At 40.1% G+C, this 21,313-nt stretch overlaps 2 protein-coding genes across 14 annotated transcripts in view; both read right to left on the reverse strand.

The window, feature by feature from the left end:
- Positions 1–21,313, reverse strand: part of CADPS2 (calcium dependent secretion activator 2) — a 498,042-nt gene that overhangs the window by 419,423 nt on the left and 57,306 nt on the right. The window lies entirely within an intron of this gene.
- Positions 15,711–16,637, reverse strand: LOC308247092 (taste receptor type 2 member 41-like; the record flags this gene model as incomplete). Its single annotated transcript, XM_080665609.1, has 1 exon — positions 15,711–16,637. One exon carries the CDS (start codon positions 16,635–16,637, stop codon positions 15,711–15,713), a length of 927 nt encoding a protein of 308 aa, XP_080521735.1.

Below are 21,313 nucleotides of genomic sequence, written 5' to 3' on the forward strand. Positions count from 1 at the left end.
AGGGGCATAGAAAGGGAGTGGACTGATAATTCTCAGGGGGAAAGGGGTATGGAGGGTTCAGGAAGAGACTGGACAAAAATCATACACCAATGGATGAGGACAGTGAGGGGGGAGGTAAGGGCAGAAGGTGGGGTGGGAACCGGGTGGAGGGGAGCTATGGGGGGAAAAAGGAGAAACAATTGTAATAATCTGAATAAAGATTTATTTAAATTAAAAAAAAAAAAAGCCCCATGGGGGCAGGGGAGGGCGTAGCCTCAGGTCCCTGCTGATTGCTCGTTAAGGGTCCTTAAGGGAACTTGGTCTCAGCTGTGGGTGCAGCCATCTTTGTGAGGGAGTGATGGTCAATTAGCATATTCTCTCTTTATTAGATAGGACTAGAGGCCCGGTGCATGAAGTTCGTGCACTCAGGGCGGTCCCTCAGCCCTGCCCGCACCCTCTTGCAGTCCGGGAGACCTCAGGGGATGTCCAACTGATGGCTTAGGCCCACTCCCTGCAGCAGTCAGACAACCTTAGCGCTACCACAGAGGCGGGAGAGGCTCCTGCCATCACTGCTGCGCTTGCCAGCCATGAGCCAGCTTCTGGCTGAGTGGCACTCCCCCTGTGGGAGCACACTGGCCACCAGGGGGCAGCTCCTGCGTTGAGTGGGATCAAGCCAAAACTGACTCTCCGACATCCCCCGAGGGGCCCCAGAGTGCAAGAGGGCACAGGCCAGGCCAAGGGACCCCACCAGTGCACAATCGGGGCTGGGGAGGGAAGCAGGAGGTTGGCCAGCTGGTGAGGGACCGCAGGAGGGCTCCAGGGCATGGCTGGCCCGTCTCGCTCAGTCCCGATAGGCTGGACCCCAGCAGCAAGTTAACCTACTGGTCAGAGCATCTGCCCCCTGGTGGTCAATGCATGTCATAATGAGCAGTTGAGCGGCCTTAGAATATCATTAGCATATTACACTTTGATTGGTTGAACGGATGACCAGACACTTAACATATTAGGCTTTTATTATATAGGAAGATTGTGTATATATAACATGTATTATTAAGCACTGTGTAATTATCTAAGCAAACAAATCATTAGCTTTAAAAAAAAAACAAAAGAAAGGAAGGATATATAATCATATTGTACAACAATCCTCAGTTGTGAATATTTGTATATGCATATTGTCATGAAGGGGAAAATCCCTGCTTTATGCTTCTTAATTTCTTATAGCTGGACTAATAATAAAACTGCACAAGATCACATTAAGAGGAGAAAAAACAATTTAATGTGAGTGCACAAGAGATCATAGATGATGCTTCTGAAATGATGACCCAGCCAGCTTTTTATACTTCTTAGATGAAGGAACAATAAATTCATGAGGAAATGACAGGACCAAATGCACTTTAGTTCAGGGTAAGCATTAGCGAGGAATCTAAACTAAGTTTGGGCTTAGGTAGTAAATTAGTAAAGGAGTAATGAGGTTTATTTATGTAAGCTTTCCAGCCCTGGATTCCTTAACTCTAGCTATAAGGGTGTTTCTCATACTCCTCATGGAGCAAGGAGGGGCACCTTTCACCAGGGAGATTTAGTTCCTGCAGTGGACAAGGGATTGCCAATGTGCCCTTCTTGTTACAAATGCTTGTCAAGTAACTTTAATTGAGAGGAATCAATAATGACATTATAGGTTATTTGGGGGCAGCCTGCTCTGGACCCTGACAATATATTTAGATAATATATTGGTACATATAGATACATTCAAACAAAGATTGTTAGAGACTGAAAAAAACCTCTAATGTAAAAGGGGAAAAAAAGAACAAAACAAATTAAAAAGGCAACTTGGAAGCAATACACTATGCAGAAAAACAACAACAAACCCATCCTTAACATTATCTGAAAAATACAAGATACAACATGAAACAAGAATATAAAACTATAAAAATATCCAGAGAACAAAATCGCTCTTCAAAACTAAAAATTCAGCAGAAGTGAAGTACTTTGTGGAGGGGTTGGAAAATATAAAGTTCAAGAAATCCCCCAGAAGTTAGAGAGAAGAGATGTGGACCCACTCACAAAAGGGAAAAGATCATTGGAAATTACCTTTTACCAGGCTAATTGGAAATTCAGAGAATGAGCAGAGACACTGAAAAGCAAATCAACAACAATTCAAGACAATCTGGCAGAAAGGAAGCACTTGAACTTCCAGATCAAGAAGGCTGAGTTCTCAGCACAAAGGGTGAAATTGACATGAATCAAAAACCAAGACAACAGAACAAAGGTGCCAAAAACCTAAGCTGTTCCCCCAAACTATCAATTGAGTGGGTGAGTAAAAAGACATTTTTCAAAATTCAAGAATTTAGAAAATATTCCTCACATATACCACGATCTATCAGGGTGTTATTGTGCTTCCTCAACATTAGATACTGTACCAAAAACAAGAAGGACGAGGTCACAGAAAACAGAGGCTTCCACTAGGAGCAAGGGGAGGGGAATTCTCCAAAGGATAAGGGAGGTCTCAGAATGAGAGGTATGCGCCAGCCCGAGGGCAATCCTGCTCAGACTGGAGCCCTGTGGCAGGTTTGTTAAGGGCTGTCATCACCGTGCACTTGGCTGCCATGCTTTTTTTAACCTGAAGGAGGACAAGGAGGAGTGGTTGTTCTTATCAGAGAATGTGTTCCACTGAAACAAGGAAAAAAACAAGAAAGAGAAAGATAGTAGATCTTGGTAACAGGGGAAATGGCTCAGAAATGGCCAAGGGAATGCCCAGGATAACACAGCAAAGAGGTGTTTCAGGAAGATCTGGAAGGCAGCCTACAGAGTCCATCCAGATAGTAGATGGAGGTCTCCAGAGAGATGAGAGGCTTTTGGATAGGGTAGAAAATTTTGCAATTGGTAGAGTGAAAACTAAATAAGGATAAGTACATCACCATTCTCTTTAGGAGAAGCAAAATGAAGGAAATGTAATCATACTGCATAACAATTCCCAGTTGTGAATAATATTTGATGAATAGTGATGAGAGAAAAAAATGTAAAACAACTCTATGGGAATGAGAGGAGGAATGGGAAGCAAAGAGGATAGAGGGATAACAGCACCAAATCCTAAACCAGGATGATAGGAAATCAGCAGAGAATGGCTAACGCTGATCAATCCAATTACATCAGTACATGAACATTAATTTAGAAATATGGGCATGTGCAATTGTCAGAAGAAAAAAGGAAAGAACAAAAATGGTTTCCTTATGTTTTCTGATAGATATATGTGGAGATAACATTGTCAGTAACATAACCATATCCCAAAAGCACTGTATCACCTACATTCAAAATGTAAACTCTATTCTTGAGCATAAGAGTTTTTGTTCACTGTGCCTAGCATAAAGGACTTGCTCTATAATGCTTATTAATGAATAAATGAGTGGCCCCAACATTTAATACGATAAGTTCTAGAGAACTATGTTAGATAGCCCAACGGCATTCTATTTATGACATGGAAGCCACTCTTGAAAAGTTTAAGGTGTTTCAAAATTATTATAGCAGAAAAAGCAATTATTTCCCATAAGTCACTTTATATGATAGGGAATTTAGTGTAGCCAAATACATAAGTATATATTTCATTACTTCATCATTATATCTAAAAATTTATATATTCAACTTGGATAAAAACTTTAGGATCTACTCATTCCAGCACATAACTCCTAACATGCTCGGACGACCCGCTCCTCTAGGCCTTTCTAGTTGTAGTTCTCGCGGCCTGGTAGGCCTCCGCTGCCCAACCCTCCCACCACACCCTGCTGCTGCTTCTCAGCTCCTTCCCAAGCTCAGCTCAGCTATCACCTTCTCCAAGATACCCTGTCAGTGTCTCTATCAAAGAATATAACACAGAGTTTTCTGGTTTTGTCGCTCTTTCACTAGAAAATGAGATCTTGACAACAATGACCGTATCCTATTTGTAACTATATCCTTGGCAACCAGCATCATATTTGGTAATCACAGACACAAACATCTGATAAACAAGTTTGTTCATTAACTTAATATTTATTCAGCACCTACTATGTACCAGGCATTTTCTAGGCATTGAGAATAAGTCTGCCTTTGTCTCTTCATCTACATCCTAGATGAAGAGACAAACACAAACAAATGTTCACATATTTTAGTAGACATAAAACACAATGTAAGGTGGTGCTGAGTGTTATAAATAAAATAAAGGTGGATACGGGAATAAAGAGGGGTAGCAAAGCGTGCTATCTTAGAATGGTGGGGAGAACTCTTTAAGGATTAGGACTAGAGATCAAAGTGAGAGAGTTAAGTCATGCAAATATCAATAGGGAGACTATCAATCATCCCAGGTAGGAAGACTATCATCCCAGGTAGAGGAAACAGTCAAACATCAAGGCCCAGGTAAGGAATTGTATTGGGTGCATTCAAGGCAAGCTGCCACCAACTGGTTAAATAGTTTGCATGATATCCATTGTCCTCTCTAAGCCTTAGTTTCCCCTTCTACAAAATCTGAAGTCTGTTGAACTAAAAGCAACACTTGCAGCCCAGGCATCCTACCATCTAACTACACTGCTTCCACAACTCCTACCGTCACTCAGTTTGGTGCAGGTGATAGGCCACATATGCTGCTCTCAGACATACACAGAGTCACTCCCTGACACATTCTCTCCTGAATTTAATCCCAAAGCAGAGGCTCATCTCACCCTGAGATGATTATACCAAATGAGCTGTACATGTTCTGGCAGGTAACAGAGTGTAGGCACTCCAATGTGCTGGCCAGATTAAGATTTCGAAAGGCTCACAGTTGGATTTTGCTCTAGCAAAAAGTCAGGTTCGAGTTACAATTACATCAAACAGGGCCTCCATAGCACTAAGCCCAGAATTTTTAAATTCAAGTCTAATGCACATGTAATGCTCCCTCCTTGTGGAAGATAGGTAAAAATGGCCACAGAAAATTCTGGTTACCTTATTCTGCTTATTGCTAATGCATGGAAAAATAAAAAAACTTGATTAATTAATAAACAAACCCTGGAAGCTCAAGGTGGACAACAGCACCCTGCACAGTGCCCAGGAATCTGAATAAACATTGGATTAGTACATGGGTGAATGACTGATCAGTAAGTCATTGGGAGATGCCAAAACTAATTAGGAACTCACAAATCACTAGTGCCTCTGAGTACACCTGAAGGACTGTGGTGACAACACTTTCTTAGCTCCAGAACTTTGAATAGCACCCATATCACTGTATTAATACTATGTCTATTAAAATAAAGCTGTCTATAATATTTCTAAAACTTTAGTGTACACTGTTAGGGATGTGACATGTCCTCTTTTGTAGAGAAATATCTATCTATCTATCTATCTATATAAAAGGATAATATGCAAAGTGTCCCCTCAGGAGTTCGACTGGGAGACCGGGAGTGCGATCGCTCATTATGACATGCACTGACCACCAGGGGTTGGCACGAGACGAAGGGAGGCCCCGGCCAGTAACTGGAAGGCCCAATCGGCCCTGATCACCAGCCAGGCCTAGGGACCCTACCTGTGCACGAATTTTGTGCACCAGGCCTCTAGTTTTAAATAACAATAAAATTTGTCATAGTCAAAACAGCAGCTACCGATAATTCAGAGCCTCATATGAGCTATGCTAGCTCAAGTGTAAATCCATTTGATCATCAAAACAAACTTACATGGTCAATTTTATTATCTCTAATTTATAGTTAAGAAGACCTACTCCACTTAGGTGAAATTCCCATGGTCACACATTGCTGGTTCGTTGCGTGGTTAATATGCAAATCCCAGGTGTGTTTGACTTCTGGGCTCAACTTTTCTCTCTTGTGAACGTCAATGAACAAATATAGAAGGTTTTTTAACTATCTGAACCACTGGCATATAAATGCAATACAGAATGATTGGTTAGCCAACTGTAATTTAGAAATTTTTATGCTGATTTAAGAATATTTTTATATCTATGAACATTTTACCAATATACCATTTAGTTTACTTGCCTCAAATAAACCTAACAATTACTGTTACAATGTCCTAAAAACTGTATTTGATGAACTATAGAGCAGGGAAACAAGAAAAACTGTTCACTCCTTCCTTTTCAATACACAGGTTCAGCTAAGAAAAAATGACCTATAACACCAAAATCATTTGAAAAGCCATCTTGCGAACACCTAAGAAAAGGTGTTAGCGAGGATGTATGCCCTTGCCAGAGACAATAAACCTCAAACAAGTGAGGGCTATTTCAAAAGCTTTTAAAAAGACTGTGGAACATGGAAATGTGGGAGAATGTGAGTCAGCAGATGATGGCATCTGAGCTAACAGGATAAGGAATGACAGACCCTGACAGCTGAAGTTAAATCCCAGACCTACCACTCGCTGGCTACTGGGAAAATAACTCATTCTCATACTCTCTACAGCTATGTTTCCTATCTGTAAAGCCAGGATAAGAGTACCCGTTTCACAGGACTGACATAAAAATGAAATGAACTAATGCATATAAAATACTTGCCAGGTGGCTCAGCTGGATGGAGTGTAGCTCTGCACACAAAAAGGTCGTGGGTTTGATCCCTGGTCAGGGCACATGAGAGACAACTGGTTGATGATTCTCTCTCACATCTATGTTTTTCTTTCTCTTTCTCTCCCCGCCCCTCTCTAAAATCAGTAAGAAACATATTGTCGGGTGAGATGAAAAAGTAAATAGTAATAAAATATAAAAGCCTAACATAAAAGAAAAATGTCTAGCACTTATTAACTACTTAATAAAAAGTCACTAATCCCACCCTAGCCGGTTTGGTTCAGTGGATAGAGCACCGGCCTGAACACTAAAGGGTCCTGGGTTCAATTCCGCTCAAGGGCATGTACCTCTGCTGCAGGCTTCGGGCCCTGGTCAGGGACATGCGGGCGGCAACCAATAGATATCTCTCTCTCACATCGGTGTTTCTCTCTGTCTCTCCCTCTCCCTTCCACTCTCTCTAAAAAATCATTGGAAAAAATATCGAGTGAGAATTGAAAAAAAAAAAGTCATTAATCCTGGGGCAGTGTAAAAAAAAAAAAGATTCAGGAGAAGATTAGCTGCCAAAGCAGTTTTCAGGACTATCAAACGTAGGTTGTTTTCAAGCAGACACTTGGGAAATTTAATGAGCTTTTAAATATGCATATGCCATTTTAATGTTTTTCCTAGTTAGTGAGGAGATCCTCACTTATTGAATGCTTCCTAGGTTTTAGACACTAAAATAAAAGACATTTTTCTCATCTGTTTCTCCCATCTCTGTGAGGAAAATTATATTAGCCCCCATTTTACAGGAGGGAAAGCATGGACTCGTGAGGACACTGTCTGTTCTGATAACTGATAAAGCTGGGATTCCCAGCCCAGGTCTGCTGATTCCAAAGTCCATGCTTTTAAGCATGATACTACCCTAATCCCTTATTACCCTGGAGACCATGGCTGAGCCAACCACAGTGCTTTTCAGGAAAGTTAAGCTTCCCAGCTGGAGAGGAATAGCTGAAAGATTATTTCTACAGGGAAAAGCCAGTTTTTGAAGAGGACATTCTAAAGCATGCAGCTAGACCAACAAAGGCTTTCATTCTACACAGCGGGCACACCCACTGCACCTCTTCCTTCTTCCCTTTGCCTTACCCCTAGAGTCCCAGTAGTCGGCAAACTCATTAGTCAACAGAGCCAAAAATCAACAGTACAACGATTGAAATTTCTTTTGAGAGCCAAATTTTTTAAACTTAAACTTCTTCTAACACCACTTCTTCAAAATAGCCTCGCCCAGGCCGTGGAATTTTGTTGAAGAGCCACACTCAAGGGGCCAAAGAGCCGCATGTGGCTTGCAAGCCGCGGTTTGCCAACCATGGCCCTAGACCATGTTGTATAAGTAATTTTAGTAACTGTAGATCTTACACTTCCTGACATTCCAAATAATCTAACTGAGTACCTTCAGGAAAACAGGATAAAAGGAACTATCATTCATTGGAAGAACTCCCAGATTTTTAGTCTATTCATGAGATTGTGTTTAAAAAAAGGATGAATAAAATATTTCATAATAAAACTCAGATAATCTATATAGGAAAACTAAGCTCCTAGAATTTGTATCCTTATAGTGGTCTGCTGCCTCTCATTTATTTCACTGTGGAGACAATAGGCTTGAATTCCTCTTTGTTCACAATTCTAGAAAAAATGAGTAAAGGTCAGGTGGCATTGGTGGCAAAAATGAGTTTCTGGTCTTATGCACAGCTTTCATTGTAGTCTTCAGTCAGCTGTCAATCACAAATTAGCAAAGGGAAATGTGACAACTAAAGCCAAACTTGTCCCTTCATGAAGGAGGGCTTACAGCAGGACCCTTCAAGTGTCTGTAATTGCCGAGTTGGCAGAGTGAGACAAGCGCCTGGCATATTAATCATAGAAATACAGTTGATATTGGCAAGCTTACATCCAGGGTCATGACCTTCATTTCCTAGTTACTGCTCTGGAGTCCTTGAGCTACAAGGGTGAAGGTAACATGAAGATTTAGTTACTTATCAGAAATATACCACAGTCATATATAAATCTATGACAGGCCATCCTGTCAGGAAAATAGACTTCTTTAAAGTATTCCTTTGTTCCAAAACTTCTAAATATTTTTTAATTTTTACTTTATTGACTTTAGGGGGAGAGATAGGGGGTGGAGGGAGAGAGAGAAACACTGATTTGTTTTTCCACCAGCATTCACTGGCTGATTCTTATATGTGTCCTGACCAAGAATCGAACCACAACCTTGGTATACCAATGTCAGGATGACGCTCTAACCAACTGAGCTACTTGTCCAGGGCAGAAAAACTTTTAAATGTTTTTTTAAATCAAATAAAGGAGCCAAAACAATGACTACTCAATCTTTAGATCAAGTAAAAGAGGGACCTGAAAATTTTTAGAAATGTCACATTGCCTTACCCAATTGGTCATTCAGTAAGTGATCTTCAAAACAAAATGCCTTGAAGAAGCCACAAAATGTTTTCAATTTTGCAGAATGAAAATGTTTGATATTCTTAAAGTTTCTTCTTAGATGTGAAGAAAATCATATTGTGGATAATTATTTAAGTAGCAGTTCCTTTGGAAGCCATATATTTAGACTTATAACAATATTTCTCTTTTGTTGTAGAATAGCCCAAAGATCCCAATCATATAAAGTTATAAGACAGCATCGAAGATATAGTTTATTCTAAAAAAAAAAAAAAAAAACCCAAATGAGGAATGACAATCACACAATAAAGCACAGAGCTTATGACAGAAAATGTAGATAACCTGAAAGGCAGCATATGTTGCTAAGCGGCACTAAAAGAAAAAAAAAAATCACAGTTGCCAAAAGTATTTGTTCCCAGATCACAGAAAGGCTGCCATTCAAATTGCACTGTCAAATCGGGTCTACGTTCAATGTGGGATGCATACAGAAAGTGCTTTAGAGGGGCAAGAAACAGCAAGACAACTGTAACTAATGTGACTTTCTGCTTTTTTATTAGCACTTCTCTCAAGGCAATTCAGCTTAGTTTTATGATTAGTGGATAGAAAGGCACTTAGCTCTGATTCTTCTGCCAACACATGGTTTTAAAATTCATAGCTAAAAATTAGAGTCCAAATCTCATTCTCTCCTTTTGGATGGGGCTTTGGCAACATCCCTGTTCACTCATAACAGGGCAGAGCTCCCTACGCCTGGGGAATGCAGTATTCGTACCCATAGCTTGCAGAGGCACAATTCTGAGGACTCCTTGACAAGACCTGTGCTATTCCTTGAGTCCACCTCTTTCTGTTCATCCAAACATCCATCACCTCACAGCGCCAATTCTTTTTCCTACAAGAGCCTCTTCCTCCTCTACATCATAACGGAACATACTTTACTAGAAATGCCATTGAACTGTCTGCCAAAAGTCAATGTTCTCAATCGTTCTCAGATCAAATAAAACCTGAAAACTTCCTCTTTATAGACTTTGGAATGTTCATTAGTGGTTTCAATACCTGCATCTCTTTTTCAGGGACAACATGGTATAACAAAAGGTGTAGGCTTCAGAATGAGACCATTGGATTTGAATCTAGGACTTGTTTACTGGGTGACCCTGGACAAGTGAATTAGCATCTCTAAGGCTATTTTTTTTCTTCCTCTAAAATGGATAGCAACAGAAATTTCAAATGGCTGCTGTCAGGGTTAAATTATTATAATTTTCATAATTATAATTATAGCTAACACTGAGCACTTCTATGTGTCAGGTAGTATTCTAAGTACTTTACATAATTGACTCGCTTAATCCACACAAACATCCATGAGGTAGGAACTAGTATCTGCTTACAAATAGAGAAACCAAGACAGAGATGGTAAGGGACTGCCCAAGGACACCAGCTACAATTGCTGGGGCCAGAACAGAAACCCAAGTGTGTCTGCAGAACTCTTAACCCTTAGGACACCTGGCTCACTTAATGACAGTGCTATGTGTGCGGAGTCTATTCAAGTGCCAGCCACATAAATTTCTTCAAATTTTTCCCTACCCTACCCCGATCCTACATTATGCAGACTGTGAAATCAAATTAATCACTTAAGTGGCAAAATAAAATAATACTATTATAGAAATTTTTAAATATATATATATATATTTTAATTGATTTTAGAGAGGAAGTGAGAGAGAGATAGAAACATCAATGATGAGAGAGAATCAATGATTGGCTGCCTCCTGTACATCCCACACTGGGGCTGGAGCCTGCAACACAGGTAAATGCATTTGACCAGGAATCAAACCGTGACCTCCTGGTTCATAGGTTGATGCTCAACCACTGAGCCATGCTATTATAGAAATTAAAAAAACAAAAACAAAAAACCACGAGAGACTAAGAGCATTCCCTAGATTAAGAATTTTAAAAGCTCACCTTAAAGAAACAGAGTCAGGAAGACCATGTTGGCTAGTAAAAGTAACTTCCTCAGAGGTGTATCTACAAACAAGGGCCACTGGTCTTATGCCACAGACTGAATGATTAGATTTATCTTTTAGAAAGAAAAGTCTGGTAACAAGGAGGAAGAGAGGAAAAGAAAAGACCAGGTCTACTCTTAATGCAGGCTATTGGTAGTCTGTGCATCCAGCCAGCCACTCCCCTGACAGATACTGAGCATCCTCTACTTAGGAGACACAGTGAATAAGATGGATAAGATACACCACTCTTGCTCTCAAAAAGTTTCCAGTGGAGAAAGAGGCAAGAAAACTAAAACACTGTGCAATAAGTAGAATACTAATGTGAAGGATATAATGAAACTGAGAGGAAAGACACCTAACTTGAGAGTGCAGAGCCAATGTATTGTAAACACTTCCAAGACGAAGTGAATTCGAAGTGAAAATAAGACTGGAACAAGGGCAACCGTGGGGACCTGAAGGTAGGAAATCAAAGCCAGAAATGACTCACGTAAAAGTTTCAGCTTCACAGTGAAGGCGATGGGACACTACTGACCAACTTTAAAAACTGAACTAACAGCCCTGGCTGGTTTAGCTCAGTCGATAGAGCATCGGTCTGTGGACTGAGGGGTCCCGGGTTCAATTCCAGTCAAGGGCACATGCCCAGTTGTGGGCTCGATCCCCAGTTGGGGGTGCGCAGGAGGCAGCCAATCAATGATTCTCTTTCATCACTGATGTTTCTGTCTCTCTCCTTTCTTCTCTGAAATCAATAAAAAAATATTAAAAACTGAACTGATATGATCATACTTGTGTTTTGGGGGAGGGCGATGTCAGTCTCATAGTAGAGAAAGGATGGAAGAAAGGTAGATAGTGCAAATCAAAAGGACAATGAGGTACCATCTCACACCTGTCAGAATGGCTATCATCAACAAATCAACAAACGATAAGTGCTGGAGAGGATGTGGAGAAAAAGGAACCCTCTTGCACTGCTGGTGGAAATGCAGACTGGTGCAGCCACTGTGGAGAACAGTATGGAGTTTCCTCAAAAAACTAAAAATGGAACTTCCATTTGACCCAGTAATCCCACTTTTAGGAATATATCCCAAGAAAAAAGAAACACCAATCAGAAAGGATATATGCATCCCTATGTTCATAGCAGCACAATTTATAATAGCTAAGATTTGGAAACAGCCCAAGTGCCCATGAGTAGATGAGTGGATTAGAAAACTGTGGTACATCTACATAATGGAATACTACGCTGCTGTAAAAAAGGAATTCTTACCATTTGCAACTGCATGGATGGAATTGGAGAGCATTATGCTAAGCAAAATAAGCCAGTCAGAGAAAGATAAATATCACATGATCTAACTCATTTGTGGAATATAATGAATATAAACTGATGAACAAAAATAGAACCAGAGACATAGAAGCATTAAACAGACTGTCCAATCTAATGAGGGAATGTGGAGGGTGAGGAGGTAAGAGATCAACCAAAGGACTTACATGTATGCATATGAGAATAACCAATGGACACAGACAGTAGAGGGGTGAGGGCATGTGCTGTGGGGTGGGAGCACTGGGGAGAGGTCAATGGGGGGGAAAGGAGGCTCATGTAATACTTTAAACAATAAAGAATTTAAATTTAAAACGGAGAAGAAAGGCAGAAAGGAGGACCAGTTAGGGAGCCATTCCAACAAACCAGGTGAAGAAGAGTGAGGACTAGCAGGGCAATGGGTCAGTGGGGGGTGGGGGTGGATTTTACTAATTTAGGGGTGGAAATGGTACTGAGCTGACTCATTGGATATGGAGGAGTAAAAGAAAGAAGAGTTTAAAATTAAGTTAAGAAGACAATGTGAAGCCCCTAGGAAAGATTCTAGAGGACAGAACAAAAGGCAGATGTGGTATGTGAATAGCCCATAAAAACTCCTGAAATAATGTGATTATATTAAATATCTGGGGGAGGAGGGTAAGGTGAATCAATTTCAATAGTGTATTAAAATATTTATCCATTAAGACTATGTCATATTACTTCAAGAACAGCTTAAGATACAAATTCTATTAGTATATCACTACTAGGTCACACTTTAGGACTCCATATAATGATCTTTATACTAAAAATATATTTGTCATTTCAATATGGAATCCTGATTTTTTAAAACTAATTAAGTAAATCTTGGGAATAATATTACACAATCTATACCTCAAAAAAAAAAAAACAGAAAGCATTCTATTTTTTTAATAATTTTTGATTTACTGATTGATTTTAGAGAGAAAGGAAAGGAGAGGGGAGAGGAAGGAGGAGGAAGGGAAAGAGAAAAAAATATCGATTTGTCGTTCCATTTATTTATGGATTCATTGGTTGCTTCTTGTATGTGCCGACTGGAGACTGAACCTCCACCCTGGTGTGTCAGGAATACTCTCCAACCAACTGAGCTGCCCAGCAGAGCCCAGAAAGCATTCCTAATGGCTGAGAAACTGGTGGCAATCCCATTAAATGTAAAAAAAAAAACAACAACAAAAAAAAAACACACAACAAGAATGTCACTTCATTTTTAGATACTACTTTCTATCTAAGAAGCCTGAATTAATTGAGTTGTCACTGGTAAATGAGGGAGTTCAATAAATTCCACGGATACTAGCTAAATTTACCCAAGAAAATCAAGAGCTTTCCTGAAGAGTAAAAATTGTTTAATTTAATAGAAAAATCTATAGGCAAAGATAGCCACAAACTAAAATGTGAAAAAAATATATACAAGGTTCAAGGAGTCTATATAAAGAAAACATATCTTTACTGAGAGATTTAAAGGAAGGCTTAAATAATTGGTGAAATAGACCATACTTCTAGGTGAGAAGCTGGATGTCAGTTCTTCACAAATCCACATGCATAATTATTGCAAATCCAATAACTAAATACACTCTTTTACACATACACAAGATACTTAAAACTTATAAAACTATAAGAAAATAAAGGTAAAACTCTAGGCTCTTCAGAAGAAAAGACTTTCCAGGCAAAGGAGATAACAAAGAATCATTAATTTTAAATACACAAAACTTTTGTTTGTAAAAACAGATCTCAAGGAAAATTAAAAAACAAACTGCAAGGAAATTGCTCCAAATGAAATGGGTAAAAGTTACCTTTATTAAAACCAGATCTATATATATAAAAGCCTAAGCGACATTACAACCAGTCAACCAGTCACTATGATGCGCACTGACCACCCGGGGGCAGACACTCAGCATAGGAGCTGCCCCCTGGTGGTCAGTGTGCTCCCACAGTCAACCTCCCGAAGCCCCTCCGCCCTGCCAGCAGGCCAACCTACCGGGGTCCCTTCCCCCCAGCCAGCCAGTGCCCCCATAGACCTCAATCACTAGCCAGGCTGAGGGATCCCACCTGTGCACAAATTCGTGCACCAAGCCTCTACTATCAATATAAAGAGAGAAGACATGCACAATTCATGAGTTAATACGTTTGTCTACTAGTAATTGCTCTAGTAATAAAAAGCACCTTAAACAAGATTGTTTTGATTAAATGAACTATTTTTAAATTAACTATTTTAAAGTTGTAATGCTCAATGCTGGAAAGGACAGGATGATATGGAAACTTTCAAACTTTGTTGGTGAACATGAAATGGTAGAGCATTTCTGAAATGCTAGTAAGCCTAAGGCCTTAAGACTGTTTTTTTTCTACTTCCGCAATTCCTCTTCTATAATAACTCAATCAGAATAAAATATGATTCAAAAATCAATGTTCATTTACTGAGTGCTATTAGTGGCAGCACCAAACTATGCATCCACTCAGCAACATTCACCCTAATTTTCACTCCAAAGATTAAAATTTCTCCTTATCAGGAACCCAGTTACCAGTTGGTCTCTGAAATTTTCACATTGATGCCTTTTAACAAAAAATTTTAAGCTTGCCTGAGAGGCACCCAACTCTAATTAAAATTTTCTACAAAATTATTTCTAAAAACAATTGCATAGTCATTGGAGCAAACTATTTAAAACATTTACACAAAGATTTAATAGGACCATTATTTTACTTTAAAAAAAGAGGTTCAATCGTTTTTTGACACAAACTAAGTGAAATTCTTGAATGTTTTTCAGAACAGAAGTACATGTTTATTCTATTCACATGTGACTTGGTGACTTTTGCTTGAGGGGAAAGAATAAACCTGGAAAAAATCTGGCTGCCACTTAGTCTTCAGAGAGGAGAAAATCAAACGCAGAACAATGGAACTATCAATTTAAAAAAAGATGGGGGTAAAGAAACCTTCCAGCAGCTTTAACAAAATTAAAACCAAATTACCCAAGCTTGGTGTGAGGAAAAGAATCTCCACAAAAGGAAGGGCATTTAGACCTCACAGCCCAGCCACTGTCTACCACAACTGTCCCTTAGTAGTAACCTTGACATTATCCTCATGAAGGTTGCTCCTTCCCCATCTACACCCCAATTCAGTTGCGGACATATTTTCTCTTAATTTTCCATTAGGCTTTCAAGATAAGATAGTATACTTAATCAAGACATTTAAATGAAGGCTTCCTCTCAACACAGAGTATACAAACATAGAGAATAGCATAAAATTTTGTATTCTGACCTTTTGGACAATATTGGCTCTCTGGGACCCTTGTGGCCCTATTTTAATAGTGTCCCAAGAGAGGTATCATGCTCAGAGTGTTCCCGATTTTGTTCTCCTTCTCTCCTTTCAAAGGAAGAGCCCACAGCATGATCCAGTAGACATCTACCTATGAAGATATTTCCATGTAAATGGGCTGTGGTTCTGTCATCCTCACTTGAGTCTCTTCTGGGAATCAGAATAAGGAGACCATGGCACCTAGACTAGCCAGAAGCCCCTGGCCAACAGAAGTAGCGGCCTGAACACCTCTCGAAGCCTGAGGTTGCTGAGGATGAGGATAAAGGGATGAACAGATGTGCACAGGTAGGTTACAATTTGCCATGGCCAGAACCAGTCGCTCTCTGTTGAAAAGAAGCCTACAGCATCAATGATCAGGGACATGAAAGACAGAATGTAAAGAATGAGGAAGGAGATGAGTGACTTCAGAGCTCTGGTGTGAGCCTGGGTGCTGGCGTCTTGCAGGCTGTGGGCACTTTGCCGCATTGTCTGAGTGTGTCTCCTCAAAGAATGAATCAACAATGCAGTCGAGACCAGAAAAACAGAGCAAGGAATTGACAATGTGACTAATTTGAGGGGTAGGAAATAGTGAATTTCCATCCTCATGACCCTCTCCATGTAGGTCATATTCTCATAAACTTCTCTAATGAAGAAACCTTGATACACGGCGTAGTTTCCCCAAAAGAAGAGCAGGGTGACGATGGTGGAGATCAGGAGAGAGCCCAGCAGAAGCCAGGGCACTGACCCTGGGAACCTCCACTTCAGCCAGAGGAAGGTAGGGTGGGTGAGGTTAGCAATCTTCATGCAGAAGAGGACACTGAGCCAGGTACCGAACCAGAAGGTGGCTGAGTTCAGGAAGTCCCATTGGAGACCAAAGAGCTGCCGTGCAGGACCCTTGCTGAACTCCCCCAGGTGGAAGTAGTAGTAAAAGTTGTGCACCATTCCAACCCACTGCAGGCAGAAACGGGAGGCACCCAAGCTAATGAGGATCATGTCAGAAGGGAGCAGCCTCCCAAGCCGCCTCCATTCTCTGCTCAGCATCAGCACAATGAAGCCATTGGCCAGGATTCCCAGGAGACACAGCAGGACAAAGAGCAGCATGAAGAGGGCTGTGAATGCTGGCTGCATTTTGGCCTCTCCTCTGGTCACCACCCCTGCGCCTTGGTCCTTGGCCTCCTTCCTACCCCCCACTCACAGTCCCTCTTTAGATTTTTCCTCAGGGGATGTGAAAAGAATGCTCAGGCTCTGCATGAGCCAGAGCTCACTTAAAAGGAAGATGCTTGGCTATGCTATGGAGGAAATGTGAGCTTGGCTCAGCAGCATGCAAATTTCTCCCAGGCTCAGTTACCATTATACTACCAACTGCCCCTGATTTGGTTTTTCTAGTTTTGCCTACATGTTGCCATGGTTAACATCAACATAGAGGGCTTCTCAGGGAATCTGTGACCCATTTTCATCCTTCTGATGCCATCCGTGGGCCCTGTAAACACACACCTCCCCATCAGGTCATTTTCAAGATATTAAGTATATAAGCAAGAAGTACACAGAGACATTCATATGGCCAAGACATAAGCAAATACTAAAGCTAAAGAAGTCTGTATTGCCGAAACCGGTTTGGCTCGGTGGATAGAGCGTCGGCCTGCGGACTGAAAGGTCCCAGGTTCGATTCCGGTCAAGGGTATATACCTTGGTTGCAAGCACAGCCCCAGTGGGGGATGTGCAGGAGGCAGCTGATCGATGTTTCTCTCTCATCGATGTTTCTAACTCTCTATCCTTCTCCCCTCCTCTCTGTAAAAAATCAATAAAATATATTAAATAAAAAAAAAAAAAGGAAGTCTGTATCTAGCCAAGTTTCCCTGTTACACAACCATCCTTACCTAGGAGTAGTCACCCCCTTCAAGCTCAGATACCTTTGTAGCAAACCTCTTCTCAAATCCTTCTTGGACCCTGAGGTATAAATGATTGACAATGTTTTAAACTAGTTGTATGCTTCCAGTGAGATAATTCATTTCCTCGTGGTTATGGGACTGAGAGCTTCTGCTTCTTGCTGGATGTCAGCTGAAGGTCAACCTCAGGTCCTAGTGGCTGCCTGAAGTCTTTACCAAGTGGGCTGTTTCAACATGGAGGCTCAAGCCAGCAAAGTGAGTCTCTAGAGAGAGTCTTAAATATCAAAATGTAATCACAGGTGTGACATCCTATCACCTTTGTTATATTCTATTGGCTAGAAGCAAGTCACATTCCCCACAGACACTCAAAAGGAGGGGGTTATACAATGGTGAGGATACCAGGGGTGGGGGACATGAGGGGCCAACTTAGAGTCTGTCTACCACACTGAGATACTGTAGCTTACAAGGCATGTATGAGTACTGTCCTCCAACACCAAAATTAAATTAAAGAGATCCTAGCCCTAACTGGGTAGCTTAGTTGGCATCGTCCCAATACGCCAAGGTTGTGGGTTAGATCTCTGGTCAGGACAAGAATCAATCAATGAATGCATAAATAAGTGGAACAACAAATTGACCTCTCTCTCTCTCCTGCCTACCCGCCCCCCCCCACTTCCTCTCTCTCTAAAATCAATAAATAAAAATTATTTTAAAAGAGAGATCCCCCAAAAAATAAAATAAAATAAAATAAAATAAAATAAAATAAAGATCCCTATGAGACCATGTTAAAAATAAAAATAGAATGGACCTGGAGAGCACTATGCTAAGCTAAATAAGCCAGTCCGAGAAAGATAAATATCACATGATCTCACTCATTTGTGGAATATAATGAACAACATAAATTAATGAACAAAAATAGATCCAGAGACAGAGAAACACCGAATGAACCATCAAACCTCAGAAGCAGGGGAGGGGAGGGAGGTGGGAGGGGTGGTGTTGGGGGGTGGGGGGGCGGGCTGTAAGAAATCAACCAAAGGACTTGTATGCATGCATATTAGCATAATCAATAGACATGAACACTGGGGCAGTGGAGGCTTGTCCTGGGGGTGGGAGTGGCCAGGGAGGGATCAATGGGGGAAAAAGGAGACATATGTAATACTTTAAACAATAAAAAAAGAAATTAAAATAAATAAATAAAATAAAAATATTTTTCCACACTAAAATAGATTCAAGTCAACCCATATCAAATGTCTTCTGGTTAATATATCAAGTTTGTCCTTCTTCCACATTTGTTTAAAACATTTTATGTTTGTGTGTCATAAAAAAGTCATCTAAGAAAATTAGTCATAAAAATAATATAAAAGTTGTTATCACCACAGTATGAATGTATAATTGTTCTAAAAATAATTCATAATAAAAAGAGAGGGCCCATTGAAATTGGATGAATATGCATTTTCCTCATTCTCAGATATCTGTTCCTTATACAGTTTTCACATTCATTCATTCACTCAACACATATTTATTGAGCACTTCTACACACAGGGCACCTATTCTAGTCACTGGGGACAGCAGCAAAGTAAAGAGGTGGGATTCCTGCTTTTATGGAACCTGCAGTCCAATGGAAGGTAACAGACAATAAGGAAGCACAGGAACAAGACACTTTCACATTATAATCGGTGCTTTGAAGAAAATAGAAGAGTAGGATTGCTGGAAAATGGCAGGAGAGGGGAAAGTGGTTTTCTCAGGGGGGAAACCTGGTCTGAGAAGCTTGAACAACTAGAGTTCTTCCATGTATAACTGGACATACTCATAATATCACAAACCATAATTTTATATCATTCTCTTCCACCATTCTTTTCAACTTTATTTGGATATTGAAAAGTGGATTTATTTTGAGAATCCCAAATGCACAAAATCATGGGTTGATCCAGGTCAACCATCAACATAGACTGCAAAGCCAAATCGCTTCAGAGCGAAGACAATGCTCTGCATTTGGTGCTATCAGGAAGATGTGGTGTACTATGAGCTTCTAAAACCAGGTGAAACTGTTAATACTGATCGCCAGAAAATAAGAACTCCAGCAGACCATATGACGTTTCCCTTTACTCTTATCAAACAGGTTGTCTCAAGATTACTTCAAATCACAAAACATCCTCAAACCAGAAGTTGGACATTGCTGTACAATATATGAATATTACATACTAGGTATACCGGTTAATAATGAGGATTTTTTTCAATAGATGGAGTTACACATGTTGATATACAGTATATGCGATTTGATATGTATGCTATTTTGTTGTATTGACAGCAAGCTTCAAAACTTCATGTCAAATTTGCTGAAGGTGTTAACATCATAGGTATTTTTATGCTTAAAAATGTCGAATTTTATGCAAAAAAAAAAAAAAAGAGCATTTGCAGGAAGTTTTAATTCATTACTTTATTTTGAAGAAAAGTGCAGCTGAAAGTTATCGTATACTTCTGGAAGCTTATGCTCCATCTGAAGATACTTGTGAACGCTGGTTTAAACACTTTAAAAGTGATGATGTTGATGTGAAAGACAAAGAATGTCCAGGTCAACCAAAAAAGTTTGAAGACCAACAATTAAAAGCATTATTGGCCGAAACCGGTTTGACTCAGTGGTAGAGAGTCGGCCTGCGGACTGAAAGGTCCCAGGTTCGATTCCAGTCAAGGGCATGTACCTTGGTTGCGGGCATGTCCCCAGTAGGGGGTGTGCAGGAGGCAGCTGATCGATGTTTCTCTCTCATCGATGTTTCTAACTCTCTGTCCCTCTCCCTTCCTCTCTGTAAAAAAATCAATAAAATATATTTTTAAAAAATAAATAAATAAAAGCATTATTGGATGAAGATGCATGTCAAACTCAAAAACAACTTAAAGATTAAATGTTGCTCAGCAAACAATTTCTGATCTTTTGCAAGCAATGGGAAAGATTTTAAAGGAAGGAAAATGGGTGCCACATCAACTGAACAAAGACAAATGGAAAACCAAAAAGTTATCAGTAAAATGTTGCTTCAACAGCACAAAAGAAAGTCTTTTTTGCATCGAATTGTGACTGGCGATGAAAAGTGGATTTATTTTGAGAATCCCAAATGCACAAAATCATGGGTTGATCCAGGTCAACCATCAACATAGACTGCAAAGCCAAATCGCTTCAGAGCGAAGACAATGCTCTGCATTTGGTGCTATCAGGAAGATGTGGTGTACAATGAGCTTCTAAAACCAGGTGAAACTGTTAATACTGATTGCTACCGACAACAAATAGCCAATTTGAACCATGCTTTGATCATAAAACGACCAGAATGGGCCAGAAGACATGGCAAAGTAATTTTGCTTCATGATGACGCACCATCACACACTTCAACACCAGTTAAAGACACATTAAAAGATCTAGCCTGGGAAGTAATAACCCACCCGCCGTATTCACCAGACCTTGCTCCTTCAGATTACCACTTGTTCCGATCGATGATGGCACACGCACTTTCTGAGCAGCACTTCAAAACATACAAAGAAGTGGAAAATTGGGTCTCTGAATGGTTTGCCTCAAAACAAGAAAAGTTCTATTGGGATGGTATCCACAAATTACCTGAAAGATGGGGAAATGTGTAGCTAGCGATGGACATTACTTTGAATAAAGCACTTCTGATGTTTCTCTTGAAATTATTGTGTTTTCTTTGATTACAAAATTCATATTATTAACCGATATACCCAGTATCACTTTTCCCATTTTAAAGGAATGATAAAAGCTAGATCTCATAGTTTTGATGTCTGGAAGTCACATTTCTTCCAACTCCTTTGTCCTACATGCTACACAGATTATAAATCTATGTTTGCTTAGCTCTCGTCTTGTGCAAACCTTGTATTATAGGTCAAAATTTTTATCAATAACAGTCTATAAAAAATCAC

The sequence above is a fragment of the Plecotus auritus genome (assembly GCF_963455305.1).
Source record: "Plecotus auritus genome assembly, chromosome: 4".
NCBI lineage: Eukaryota > Metazoa > Chordata > Mammalia > Chiroptera > Vespertilionidae > Plecotus > Plecotus auritus.